At 44.4% G+C, this 13,409-nt stretch overlaps 1 protein-coding gene across 1 annotated transcript in view; it reads right to left on the bottom strand.

The window, feature by feature from the left end:
* The window catches only part of LOC115316933, a 38,479-nt gene that overhangs the window by 9,154 nt on the left and 15,916 nt on the right, over positions 1 to 13,409 (bottom strand). Inside the window, exons 5-8 of the mRNA XM_029976458.4 lie at positions 6,832 to 7,129; positions 3,559 to 3,632; positions 1,079 to 1,162; positions 868 to 1,000 (exon numbers count right to left, since the gene is read on the bottom strand). Of these exons, the coding sequence (XP_029832318.3) occupies positions 868 to 1,000; positions 1,079 to 1,162; positions 3,559 to 3,632; positions 6,832 to 7,129 (589 nt within the window). The remainder of the gene's footprint in view (positions 1 to 867; positions 1,001 to 1,078; positions 1,163 to 3,558; positions 3,633 to 6,831; positions 7,130 to 13,409) is intronic.

Below are 13,409 nucleotides of genomic sequence, written 5' to 3'. Positions count from 1 at the left end.
AATGAGTCGTAAGAATTTTAATTGAAGAATACAGAGTACGGTATGCGTGCTTTAGGAGCAAATAGATAGCTTATTCAAAAGTCACTTTGGGCTGCTTGCTTTGTCACACATACTGCGATTCCCACCAGAAAACAATAGTGTCTTCATGTTATGCAGTATCATTGCCTCCATTATTTTTGTTGTATGTCTCGTGCAGCATTTGTTCCTGAAAGTCGCAAATTTCTTAAACAATGAGGGGCTAATAAATAGTGCAGTCACGATGAACAAACTGGCTGTCAGCTGTTCTCTACCAGACTAAATGTGAACTGGAAAGCTTCGAGTCAGCCCCTAATTTCTGCCGAAAAGCAGTGCTCTAGAAGGAAGAAAGCTTTGACAGTTACATTCTTGGTACTACCCAGGACAGGGGTTCTCAAACTGGGTTCTACGGAATATAGGGGTTCCGTGAGCTGGTCTGACGGGTTCCGCGAACACCTAAAATGCACCCCCCCCCATGTTGTGGACTGTGCGGCAGGACCGTGCAAAGTGCCTTCATCTCACTTTGTACTGACATGGCGATTGATATGGCGGGGATATATTTACAAGCAACAAGCAAAACTGCTTATGATTGTGCTTGTGTGAGCAAGAACGAACAAAAGCGCACACCCGAGTTCTTTTTGGTGCACTGCTGATGACACCACAGAAAGTACAAACGACGATGAGCCTCGCATAAACTGGCACATGACCCTAGATAGAGTGCAAAGTGGCAGAGTTCCCTTCAGGCATCCCAGCATGTTGCATAAGACCAGCGTTTCAAATGCTGCATCATCGGGTCTTTCTCAAGATCTCCAGCAATTCGCAGTCTAGGTAAAAAAGTGGGAGCACTCTTACCGGGTTTGGCGGAGAGACTAAAATACAACCACAAGCCAGCACCAAGGCACATGAAGACTAGACCAAAGAGGAGCAGTTTTCTGTCAGACACGTGTCTGCTCAGCACTTGCACTCCAATGAACACAACCAAAATCTGCAACGAGAGACGCGACCAAACTTTGAGGGAGTTGGCCTAAGAGAGAATGAGACACAATGTGCAGGGTACACTTACCTCCATTCCGCAGATGAGATAAATAATGCTGCTCCTCAGTTCTCCGTATCCATAGAACTCCTTAGCCAGAGGGGCGAGTGCAGTCTGCACAGTAAAAAAGAAAGACAAAGTTTGGTTGTGAAGACTAATAATCAGAATGCTACTCGGTATATAATCTCCGAGGCAACATAAAGCAGAGAGTTTCTCAAACGTTGCACACTGTATCATCTGCTGAGCCTGTATATAGATCTTATTGATTCACTGCTTGAGGCTTTGTAGGGTAATTTCATTTACATGTGTGAACGGTTATGGTTTTTAGACTGAATTGAATATGAATGAGATAAAGTTTCAAATATAATGCAAAAGCTAACTTATGAAGAAAGGCCATTCTTATTTAGGCCTCAAGAATAGCTCTCAAGGCCCGTTCACACTCTTGCGACCGAGTACGACTGAGAGAGACGAGATCTCTTACAACTTCTTAAATGTTTCTAGAATGAGGGAACACACTGACATTGTGGCGCCATCTATGCGGTGACCCTAGAACTGCATTTTACAAAAGCGAAGGTTTTGCGGGATTTCCGAGGTCAAATGTGCGTAATACCCATAGAAAGGCTCGTTTATAACATTGACAAAAGTTTTTCGAGCCAAAAAAGAAAGGATATTGCGCGAGAAATAAAAAAAAAATATGCCGGACCGCTGAGTTTACACTGCTTCCCAATAGATGGCGCCAGTGTGTTCTCTGGTTTAAGAAGTTTTAAGGAACCCAGGTTTAAGAGGTCGCAAGCAGTCGCAAGAGTGTGAACGGGCCTTAATGGTATCCAATGGTATTTCATAAAGAATGTGGTAAGTTGCAACACCAAATCACAAATTACTTTTTTAAGTGTACTATATACCCCAATACGTAGACTCATTAATTCAAACTCCAGGAAGCCATGAATTTTGTTTGAATTATCAGATGTTTGAATTACTAGAAATTAATCTAAATATGATGCAAAATAAAATAATGATTTGCCACAAGAATGACTACACATACAAAACAGATATTTGATTATTTCCTCTACATGAGGGCCTATTGATCATAAGCAGGTACGACACCCATGAAGCATTTATGAAATGTATGTCATAGGTTTATTTACCACTCGAAAATGTTGTTTATCGTAAACTGTTTAGATAGCACATGACAACTCAAAACAAATTAACTTTGTTCATCAAGCCAACAAGTTGTGTAATGTGGACAGGGGCACATGAGCAATGAGAATGGGCACTGCGCTGCAGTTCTCATAGCAACTTGCGCGGACACTGTGACATGGACCTATGCCATACCGCCACGTCACAGCGTCCGCGCAAGTTGCTAGGGAAATTTTCGCGTGGCTCCCGTTTTCATAGTTCATGTGTGCCCGCTTGAGCCCCGTTGAGTATGTTTCTCAGTAAGCACCAGTGCACTGCAGAGAAGCAATATCCGCAAAAGCAAGCTCCGCGGGTGTTGCCACTCTGCAGTGCACTGGTGCTCGGAAAGAAGCGCACTCGACGGAACCGCGACAACAACAAAAAAAAAAATGATTGCACGAAAACGCTGTTTGAATTAAGCGGCTTATGAATGCATAAAAAAAAGTAGCAGGAGAATCAAAATTTTGAAATTTGTTTGAATTAACCAGAAGTATGAAATATCTGAGTTTGAATTATCGCGAGCCTACTTAAAAGACAGAGCCAACGTCATTACAGATGTCCAGCAAAGAAGCATAAATACCATGCATTCATTCATACGGCTAATAGAATAGTTTATTTGTATACACTCATATTATCAATGAAAAATGTAAATTTGGCATAAAATTTAGAAAGGCTTGTGGCATAACCTAGCTATAATGGAGCCCAAGAATCAGAAATCACTTTGCTGCATGCAAGTTTTATTAAATTTAATTACACACAAATAATAAGCCTGATCTTTTTCAATAACCCCGGGTGCTTGTGTAAATCTGCTTAGAAGGCGTGCTTCTAAATTTTGCATTTCATCATTGCAGAAAAGCACGACCTGCGACCCCATTGCCGGGGCACATTGGATTGGAGCAGAGCACTCTCGCTGCGGCCGAAGTGCACTCAAGTGAGATGAACACTTCACCCCAAAAAACTCCCGAAATATTCAAATACTTTTAGAGTCAAAGGTTGAAATTAATGCACCATTAATCACACCAACAGCCAAATCAAATACACAAGTGTAAGAACCTTTCTTTTTCGTAGCAACATTATACACAAATGCACCATAATTTAAATTGGTGCACAAATTAAATATGTCATTATTCAAATCAATATTTGAGTCTAGGTCTACCTGACCCCATCAGACACGCAAAATGCACGCTTATGCACGAGAATCCAGGAACTACACAAAGCAGTTCAGCTCGAACACCAGCTACACAACGACATTTTCGAAGATCAGCGAACCAGAGCTCTGGAGTTGCAACCTCCCGAGAGCACCCCACGGCTACCCAAGGACGGTCGTTGCTCACCTCGAGCAAGGTCTGGCTGTAGGTCACGAGGAATGCGATTGCCAGCAGGACCACCACTTCTTCTCGGATATACTCTGCAAAGAAGTGGCACCGAAACGAGCACTTACAAAAGAAAAGGAAGAAGTTTGCCTCCAGCAAGTGCTCCTCGCCTTCCGCCGCGCTCTGTCCACGCGTGCACGGTCGAAGTTCACAGGACGCTTCTTTGCACGCTCGCGTTCGGTCAGGACCGAGCTTTTTCCAAACTCTTGCGGCACGAGAACACACTCGCACGCTGGCGCCATCTATGAGGCAACCCTCTTGCGGCACGAGAACACACTCGCACGCTGGCGCCATCTATGAGGCAACCCTGCAACTTCATTTCACTAGAGCTAAGGTTTTGAGGCATTTGCGAGATCAAACACACATACCATCTATGAGAAATGATTGTTTACGACATTGTCTGAAGTTTTTTGAGCCAAGAAAGAAAGAATGATGTGCGAAAAAAATAGGAAATATAGAGAAACACAAAGTGTTCCACGGCCACCTGATAGGAGGCGCCAATGCATTCTCGTCGTAAGCGATCTTAGGAGGTTTTGAGGCACACGGTTGCAAGCAGTCGCAAGTGCGTGAACCAGCCTTTATTGGAGGCGGCCGGGAAACTCACACCGGAGGCGAGACAAGTGAAAGACCTTCCTGCCATTCTCGTCCTGTCAGTAACCATGTAGTGCTTTGATTATGCACTATACACAGATGAAATGCAGAAATGTATGCCAATTTCAGTGCTTCATTTGGAAAGCGCTATACCGTAAAATTATGGGCAAGCGCCCCTATCCAGACGTGCATCTTGTCGCCCTGTACTCGAAAATTTAGGAAGGTTCCCCGAATCGTGCGAGAGCCACCTTTGCCAACCTGTGCAGTGAGAGCTGACTCACTCCTAGCACTAGCACGACTCGCATTCCTTGTGTGGTTTGTGCTTGTTATTTATAATAACTTTATAACTACACTTTATATATAACCTTAATGTCGCGCAACGCTCCCACCCTGTCACTCGTTCACAACTCTTGTCCATGTCAATCAGTCATAATGCTCGTTCATGGCAATTTATTTTTTTTTTTCATAGAAAACGATTAAAAAAGCAAATTCTGTGCGTAATATAAGTGTGTTCTCGAGTGACATTAGGGCGTCCAAAGATGTGTTTAAATAAGCCAGCAAACAGAGCACCACGAAACTTTTTACAAAGACGTTTTAATGTGGTTCATTGATCGTGCTCAAATTTCGTGAGTGCAGGTTTCTGGGAAAACATGCAAGAAAAGAAAAATATATTCTTTCTGATGCGTAGAAGGAAAAAAAGAAGCAAATCGTCAGTTGAAGCTGCTACTCGCACCAAGTGGTACAAAAACTTTAAAGCTTCTTAGAGGTTAACACCCTAAAGCAGGTGGAGAAGATTCGAGCGTGTGTGGTAGCATATGTGAAAAGAAGCGTTAATTTGACAATTTGCTTCCGTTTTCCTCCCGTGCATAAGAAAAAAAATTTTTTTTTATTTTTTCACATTTTTTTTTAGAAACGTACACTTGCAAAATTTGAGTAGGATCGATGCATCACCTAAAAACGCCTTTGCGCAAAGTTCTGTGGCACTCGTTTCACTGGCTTATTTAAAAGAATTATTTTATGCACCAAAAGCACTCAAGAAAACCCTGTACAGTATTTACTTGCATAATGTACGCACCCCCCGAAATGGGTACCAATATTTGAACTTTTCTTTTTTTCCCCCGTGTAATGAACGCACTTCCAATTTTCGGCTGTGCAAGTCTCGCACTGCGTCCAATTTAGCTATCCACCAAGTCAATTTTCTTTTGCCGCCAAGTGGTCAGGCCAAGTCAAGCTAAGCCAAGTTGCTCTCGTAGTGGCTGCAAGCGGCCGCAAGTGCGCAGTAGCGGAAGTGGTGAACTGTGAAACCGAGCGGCGCGCACACTTGACAAAGTTTGGGTCAAGGAATTGCCCAGCCCTGGACATTCTTCTCCTATCGGATGCATTGATGTTAACAAACACTCCATCGTCTGTGGTCCGCTTTCGGACAGCGAGTGAAAGTGGTTAGGCCTAAGAACGGCCGCGTTGCTCTCCATGCTGAGTGAGCTTCGTAGGGCGCTTTTTCTTTGGTAAAAGGCAAGCCAAAAGCGCCCTAAAAAAGGTTTGCAATTTATAGAGCATGATTGCTGTGGCGCATCTCCATCAGTGGAGACACGCCACAGTACCCTGCCATGTCATATTGGCACCTAAAATGACATTTGCGCAACGTATGTAAATGCAAAAACTTTACCCTGCGTAATGAACGCGCCCAAAATATGGGTCAATTTTTCGGAAAAAAGTGTGCTCATTATGCGAGTAAATACGGTACATGCAGATCGTAAGTGTTCCAGGGCTGCCCGACAGATGGCATCGGTGTGCAGGTGCCTCATTTCATTGTAGGTGATTACGAGGGAATGCAACGCACTCGAGCGCACTTGAGGCTGCTTCACACACTTGCGTTTGGTTGCGACCGAGTGCATTGTGTGGCCTTGCGCTCCCTCATGACGAGAGTACACGCTGGCACCATCCACGAGGTTGCCCCAGAACTGCATTTAACCGGGATAAAGGCTTTTCAGTATTTGCGGGATCAAACATAAACACCGCCTACGAGAAACAATTGTTTATAACACAGTCAAAAGTTTTTTCAGCCCGTGGTAAAAGAATGATGCGCGAAAATATGAGGCAATACGTGCAAACTGCAAGTGTTCGATACGTGTTGCTGGCGAGTTTTTTTCATCCAAATGAGAGCTCTAAGTACCAAAACGACAAAGGGCACCTGGCCCACCCCAGCGGAGGACTGAGGATTAATTTCGACCACCCGGGAACCTTTTGATGAGCGACCGAAATCTCGGTTAAACGACTCCTTCTCCCGCAGCGAGCCTCTGTCGGATTGCAGGCCAGTCGGCCGGTGTTCGAACCTGCTGTCTGGAGATCCGCAGGCCAGTGCTTCGCCTCCAAGCCGTAGAGGCAGCTAAGGTACATTCTCTTATAACAAGCAGTCGCGAGCTCTTTTCCTCGTCCGACGGTGCCCCCTGGTGCCCTTGACAGTTCCGAGGTAATCAATCTTTGACACCGATTTTAATAAAGAAATTGTCCACGCGTGAATGTACGCTATTTTAGGATGCTTAGAGCCCATAAATTGAGTTATAACCATGAATAGACTGTCGCCTCAATTGGTTTAGTGCCCTCCTAACACGCCCACCACTTCATTCGCTCGAAATGACTTACCGGAGCAATACTTGCGCAAGACCAGCGTGTCTGGGATGGCTGTCTCTGGCTTGAGGTTCACCTCTGCGGTGGAGCAGGAGGTCGACTGCTCCGTGTCGTCACTGGCGTTGCCCATGATGTTGAACGGCGTCCTCACCGCCACTGCCAGATCGGTCGATTCCGAGCTCAGGATGAACCTCTCGGCGCTCTCGATCATGGCATCGCTCATGAGGTCGCTGTCATCCAACGACAGCTGGATGGGGCAACGATGGTGCTGTTTCTTGACAACGTCTTCGTTCAGGGACCCTATCAGGTGAGCCTAGAAACAAAATCACACAAGGTTGCACACCAATAACCTTAGCCTTGGCAATGTAGTCAAACAATTACGGTGGTGCAGCCCTGGGAGGAAAAGTTCCAAACTGCAAATAATAACATTGCTTTGCGTAATAAGATTCAGTATTTGCTTTGGCCCCAATGGTGCTATTCAAACATGTCGAATATTGGAGGGTGCGAGTAGAAGCATCAGTTTCTTTGCCAGTTTTAGGAAAACAAGCTTAGATTAATAGCCGGATCAAAAACACAAAACGTTTTGTTTCCTAACATTTCGCCATCGAGATGGTAGACCAGGAAGGAGATGTTCGCAATGTGGTAGTATTTTGATAGATTTATTATTCACCTAGAAGCCCGAGCGATTAATTAATAAGCTATCTTAAAGGCAAACACTACCCAGAAAAAACAATTTCTGCAAAAAAAGTAGATTTTGAAAAATGTCATATTTACATCCACCAACATCTAGAGACTATTTCCAGAAAGTTTCGTTAGTTTACACTGCATAGTTAATTTTTTATAAATTATTTTCGGTCCACTGATGCTAAAGAAAAGGTGGAGTACTTTGAACAAACTTTTTCCATTACACTTTTCGGCATAAATTTCACTTTAGGAAAACTATTCTTTTGTTATGTAACTTGGATTCATTTTTGCGAGTTTTTCTGGAATGAACTTTGAAGACGAAGATAGCTATGAGCTTGTATTTTTTATTTTTATCATTTTTCATGTTCAAGAATTAAAATTTTGGACAAAAAATGGGAATCTAGAAAAACAGTATTTGTTTATGTGGCTTTTTTGTCATGAAAGATGGTATAATAGAGAAATATAGCTCCATAGCTATATGCTCTTAACTGTCCTAAAACAATATAAAACATGAAAACAACAATTTTATAAGTAATTTCGAAACTATAGTTTTCCTACACAAACACGCCCACTTTCATCTTTGAACATTTGCAGTTTTTTTTTTGTACTTCACCCAGGTTAACAAAATTTGGCAGAAATGTTCTCAACATCAACAAAAACAAGCCCTGTAAATATCATTTAAAGCAGACAAGTGGTTCAAACGTTCACTTTTTTGGGTAGTGCCCCCCTTAAAAATTCTTTTTATTTTTATCTTTCATAATTAGGCATGGGCGAATAGAAGATTTTGGGTCCGAATCGAATTCAAGCGAATAGTGATTTTGGTCGAATAATTTCGAATTGAATAGTTTGAATAGTACAAGCAAAAAATACCACAAGATATGTTTAAACTATAGTTTTATATTTGCCCTTATTCGGTATTAGATATACTGTAATTGTTAATTTTAAGTGCATTGAGTTCGGTAGCACGAAACAGTCGGGAGCTTGCGCCACCTGGCCGTAAATCTAAGCCAGAGTGAGTGAAACCCGTTTATATCGAACTCGCAAAAAAAAAAAAAACGTCTACAAGTTCGATATAGCGGGTAATTCAATATAAAAGTTTTATTTAATTTGACTCAAAAATCCACTTCCTGCAGAAATATTACACAATGAAGTAGTCTTGCATCTTCTGCTGCTTTTTCATCATTGCATCCGCGATAACGATATTTTTTTACGCTATCGACGGACTCCAAAATGCTGAGGCCGCTACCTTCTATATTCGTGCATTAGGGCCGAACTATGCCGAGAACACGGAGCACGTCCAATGGGAGCACCTTCTCCTGCAGGGCGCAGTTTTGCTCTGCAAGTTGGCTTTCCCCTAAAAGAGGTGGCTGCGTTAGCAAAAGCCAACTAGCAAAGCAAGCTGGCTTTTTTTTTTTTCCCTCTCTGGGCGGCCGCATCAATTTGGAAGAAAAAATAATATTCTCTTTTGCGGACAGAGCGGGGAGAGGGAGCAGGGAGCACCCTCTCTCCGCTCTCTATGCAAAAGATGTATTTTCTTTTCTTCCGGGCGGTCGACACAACCGCTTCGGAAGAGAAAGAAAAAAAAAACAAAAAACCCAGCATGCTCTGCAAGCTGGCTTTCCCCCAATGCGAACGCTCGCGTTGGGGGAAAGCCAGCTTGCAGAGCAAAACGGCGGTCTTGGCAGTTCGATATATCGGTAGCGGCTGCTAGTTTTGTTCGAAGCAATCATAGTTTTTGCTATATATTATCACTGTACGATTACTGTGCACAAAAATTGTTCGATATAAGGAATAATTCGATGTAAACGGGTTTGATATAGTCGGGCTTGAGTGTGTTTAGAAAGGTTGAATAATTCTATATTGTCGAATAATTCGATATTGTCGAAGAATTCAATATTGTCGAATACTTAAATTCGATTCGAAGCGAATGCCGAACAGAACAGAATTCGATTGGCTATTCGTAATAACCGAATATTCGCCCATCCCTATTCATAATGTTTCCTTCAAACCGTTTGCACTAGAGCAGGGTCTTTTAACCTCTTCAACCTCGAAGAACCCCTATCTCCCTCAATGATTAACCAAGGAACCCCACCCAGTCTCGGTCTTGGCAGCAATAAAACGATTCTACAGACCATGTACGCATTAATGCACATACCAGGGAGTGTTTGGGCTCATAGTTATGCATCGACGGGTGGCTCAGATCTGCTAAAGTAGCGTTTAAACTTAAAAAAGAAAGCTTTACTTAGGGGGAGGCACTCCCTTGGAGGGTCTACTTCTTAAGTATTTGTGCCAGGTCAATGAAATTTTTAGGGTATGTTAAACGTCAAAACTTAGGAGGCTACACCAACTTTCAACCCAAAAAGTTTATTTTTTGACAAGTTACAGCCTTATTCGTTGAAAAAAATGAACATGTAGCAGTGCCAAAGGAAAAAAACTATCGTTTCAAAATATGAATAAAAAGGCACAATTTCTTTGTTGGGATATAATGCTGAATGACTACACTAATCGGTAGTAGGCTTGAAATAAATTTTAAGGCCATATTTCATGTAAAAATTAACTTTCAATAATGGTATGAATTTTTTTGTTTGTTTCAGAAACGTCAACATTTTTGTATGAAGAAATAACAATTTGCAAAAAGTAAGCGCATAACCGAGTTCTCCAGTAAATTTCATGCCAAAAAAGCCATACATTAGACTTGGGGGCACTTAACTCATCGAACAATTGTTTTAAAGCTGTGAAAAAACGGTGAAAACATGAAGCTGAGAAAAACGGGTTTGAAAGTTTGAACAGTGTTTTAGTTTAGATGGGGCTTGCCATTTCATCTAAAATGCTCCAGGGGCATATGTCACTCCTTCCTCTGCACGGTCCCTCTGTGCCTTGGCCACAGCTTCTATCTTCCTTTTTTTGTGGGACATCTTGGAGGACTCGAGCGCTTTCACTTGGGCCTTCGCAACCTTCATCTTGGTGGCCCTCTCTCCGTATGACGCTTGGTAGCTCCCTGGCTGTATGCCCATTTCCAATAGAGCTTCCTCGATCCCTCGAGGCCCCAGGTTGAACTCAAGGACTGCAAGGGCCACGGCACACTCCACAGTCTTGAGGGAGGTGAACTCCACCTTGGGGCACCTCTTCCACACCAAGGCATTGAAGCTCTCATTGTTGTTTTGAGTCTTCATCCGGGAACACCTCTCCAGCAGATCCCTTTGTGACAGGCAATTGTACAAGGGCACCATCTCCCTTGCAATTTCCTTGGAGAAGGCTGGCTTGTGTGGCTGGAACGCAGGTGGCTCTCCTGCTGCCTCGAGGGCCTTGCTCCGATTATAATGGCACCAGGAGTCCGTGCCAGTGGGACAACCTACACGCCTCGGCTCCTCGTCAGTGGAATAGGAGTGCAAAAGGCTTGTAAACGCTCCTCGCTGCATGCCCGTCACGTCGGGTGCATTGTCCTTTGGCGAACAGGCATAGTAGTTGGTAAGCTGCTTCATCTTCAGGTTTGTCAGCTTCCCTTTCCTGCCTAGTCTCTTCTTTGCCTTCTTCAGGGCTTCCAGACCCGCGCACATACGCTTCGCGACATGGTTGACGCAGTCCTCTTTGTTGATTTTCTTGTCGTAGAGCTCAAGACCAGCTACCTTGGAAAAAGCCTTGCTGTCGCCATCACACAGCATGGTGGTGTACTGCATACCGTGTTTTTCAACTGAACGGCCAAAAATAACAGTGGCTGCCTCCATTTCCATGGCACCGGCAGACCCATTGAAGTTCTTCTGGCAGTTGGGTCGGTGGTCTTCCATCCATTCCGTGTACCCCTCTGTGCCTGGCTTTGGTCCCTCGGTGCACAGCTGGCAGTAGTTGCTGTGGACGCTGTAGTCCAGCACAAGACCACTCTCAAGTTCAAACGCGACACCAACACTGAAGTGGGACGTGTGGCCGCATTTATGCCAGGTTCCGTCGTACGTGACGCACACGTCTACGAGTTCCCCCTCTTTGGCGTTCTCCGTTTTTCGCACCGACTGCGCAGCGGTCCTCATCACATTGCTGGCGGCCACTGTGGCTGCATCGTGTACCTTCGCGGCAACTTTCTGAGACGTCTTCAAACACATCGGCAGCGGCATATTCATCCCGGTAAAAAGATGAGTTAATTTTGTGAAGCTCACGCCACAGTCACGTGACGAGAGACCGATGCGCGCTGCGAGATCGTTCTGTCGCGTGTCACCAATATTCACAGAGTGTGGAGCCCTCGCGACTTCTCCACAAGTTGGGCAATGAACAATGAACGCAAGGAGGACGCCCTTCCCGGTCTCGGACAGTTTGAGAGAAGCTCTTGTGCACTCGGGGCACAGCAAAGCACTCACTAAAGCTTCGATGCAGGACACGCCAAGCAAGCGGTAGCCGTCGAGCTCTTCGCCTTCGGTTAGGCCTAGCTGCTTTTCGAAATCGTCGGGCTTGTTGGGCTCGGAACATTTTGCAGGCGCTTTTCGTTGCATCATCGCAATCTTCCGCTCGATTGCAGCGAGGTCGTCTGCGCTTGAGATTTCGGTCATCAGCAAGGATGATGTGGACGCCGATGGTCCCGGGTGACGTTCGGCGGGAGGCAGCAAAGTGATGGGCGATTCCAAGGCACTCGGCGACGGCGGAGCGCTTGGAAACGGCGAAGATGCGCCCCTGTCATCTTCCTTGGGAGGTCGTCCGCTCCCTCTTCGCTTCGAAAACCGCTTGCGGCCACCGAACTTAAACGGTGAAGGCTTGCTACGGAAAGCTGCTGGCATCGTAACGATAAAAAGTCTAAGAACGGTCAAGGGCGCGTAGAGCAGCTAGCAAACAAAACAACGACTGACAGAAATTGCGCGCTAGCAGACGATTATGACGTCCCGTAGCTCGTCCTAGCGAATCAGAGCTCTTGTTTTGCCAGCTTGACCAATAAGAGCGTGCACAGCTATGTTTTCTACGGGGTGTTACGGTCTGTGAGCACGATATCGCAAACAATGCTGCGAAGAGAACGAAAGAGGGCGAGACGCTCATTCGAGCGAGGGGGGCCTGTCCATGCTAGTCCTAAAAAACGTGGAGGGAGCGCGCTTTGAAAATAGCACATTTTCAAAATCGGCCGCGTCGTCGGCGCGCACGTGCAACCGCCAGCACGTTGAAAATAATTTATTTCGGAGTAAATACTTCACTTACAGGAATAAAATTTTTGGACAGCATTCTTTATGAGTTGTAAAAGCTGGTCAAACTATTTTCCAATAACGCAACTTTTTTGAAAAAATCGCGATTCCTAGGCCGTGTCCTTAAAGGCATGTTACGGCCGAGAAACTTTTTTTGAGCTCGGGGAAGTCACAAGTAGGGTTCCATGTTTTTGGATAAATTCAATAAAGTTTGAATCACAGTTGACGGTCAATATTTCAACAACTCGGCAAAATGACAATCACAAAATAAAAAGCAAAAGAAGACAATAGTTTACAAATAAAGTTTGTCGGAGCATAGGTCTAGTGGTCCTAAGAAAAAGCCAATTCAGTTTTTTTTTTTTTTTTTTATCTTCATCTATTCACAAAGCAGAGTTACAGTTTGTCTCGTTAAGGTTCGTTCAGTACAATGGGCCAATGTACTTCTGGATCACAACAAAAACTATGGTACTCTTCCGGTTTCCAGTTTTGAACATACTAGGTATTTGTTCTTCTTAGAGTGAAGAAAGGCTGTGTTATTATACACCAACTCATGTTTACAAACAAACCAGAGTGCCCCACTGGCATACCACCGGAGCCGTGCATGCGCGATGGGGTGTGGGCAAGAAGTGCTGCGTCCCGCATCAGCAAACCATTGGAATGTGATGTATGCGTCGGTGAGAGTCCCCATGCTCTTTTTCGCGTTGGAATTGTTGATTCTACGTCTTCCTAGCAATGTCTTAATATTTTAGTGGCCTG

Source organism: Ixodes scapularis, unplaced genomic scaffold (assembly GCF_016920785.2).
Source record: "Ixodes scapularis isolate PalLabHiFi unplaced genomic scaffold, ASM1692078v2 PGA_scaffold1__304_contigs__length_218370807, whole genome shotgun sequence".
Taxonomy (NCBI): Eukaryota; Metazoa; Arthropoda; class Arachnida; order Ixodida; family Ixodidae; genus Ixodes; species Ixodes scapularis.
This window is presented reverse-complemented; position numbering and strand designations above follow the sequence as displayed.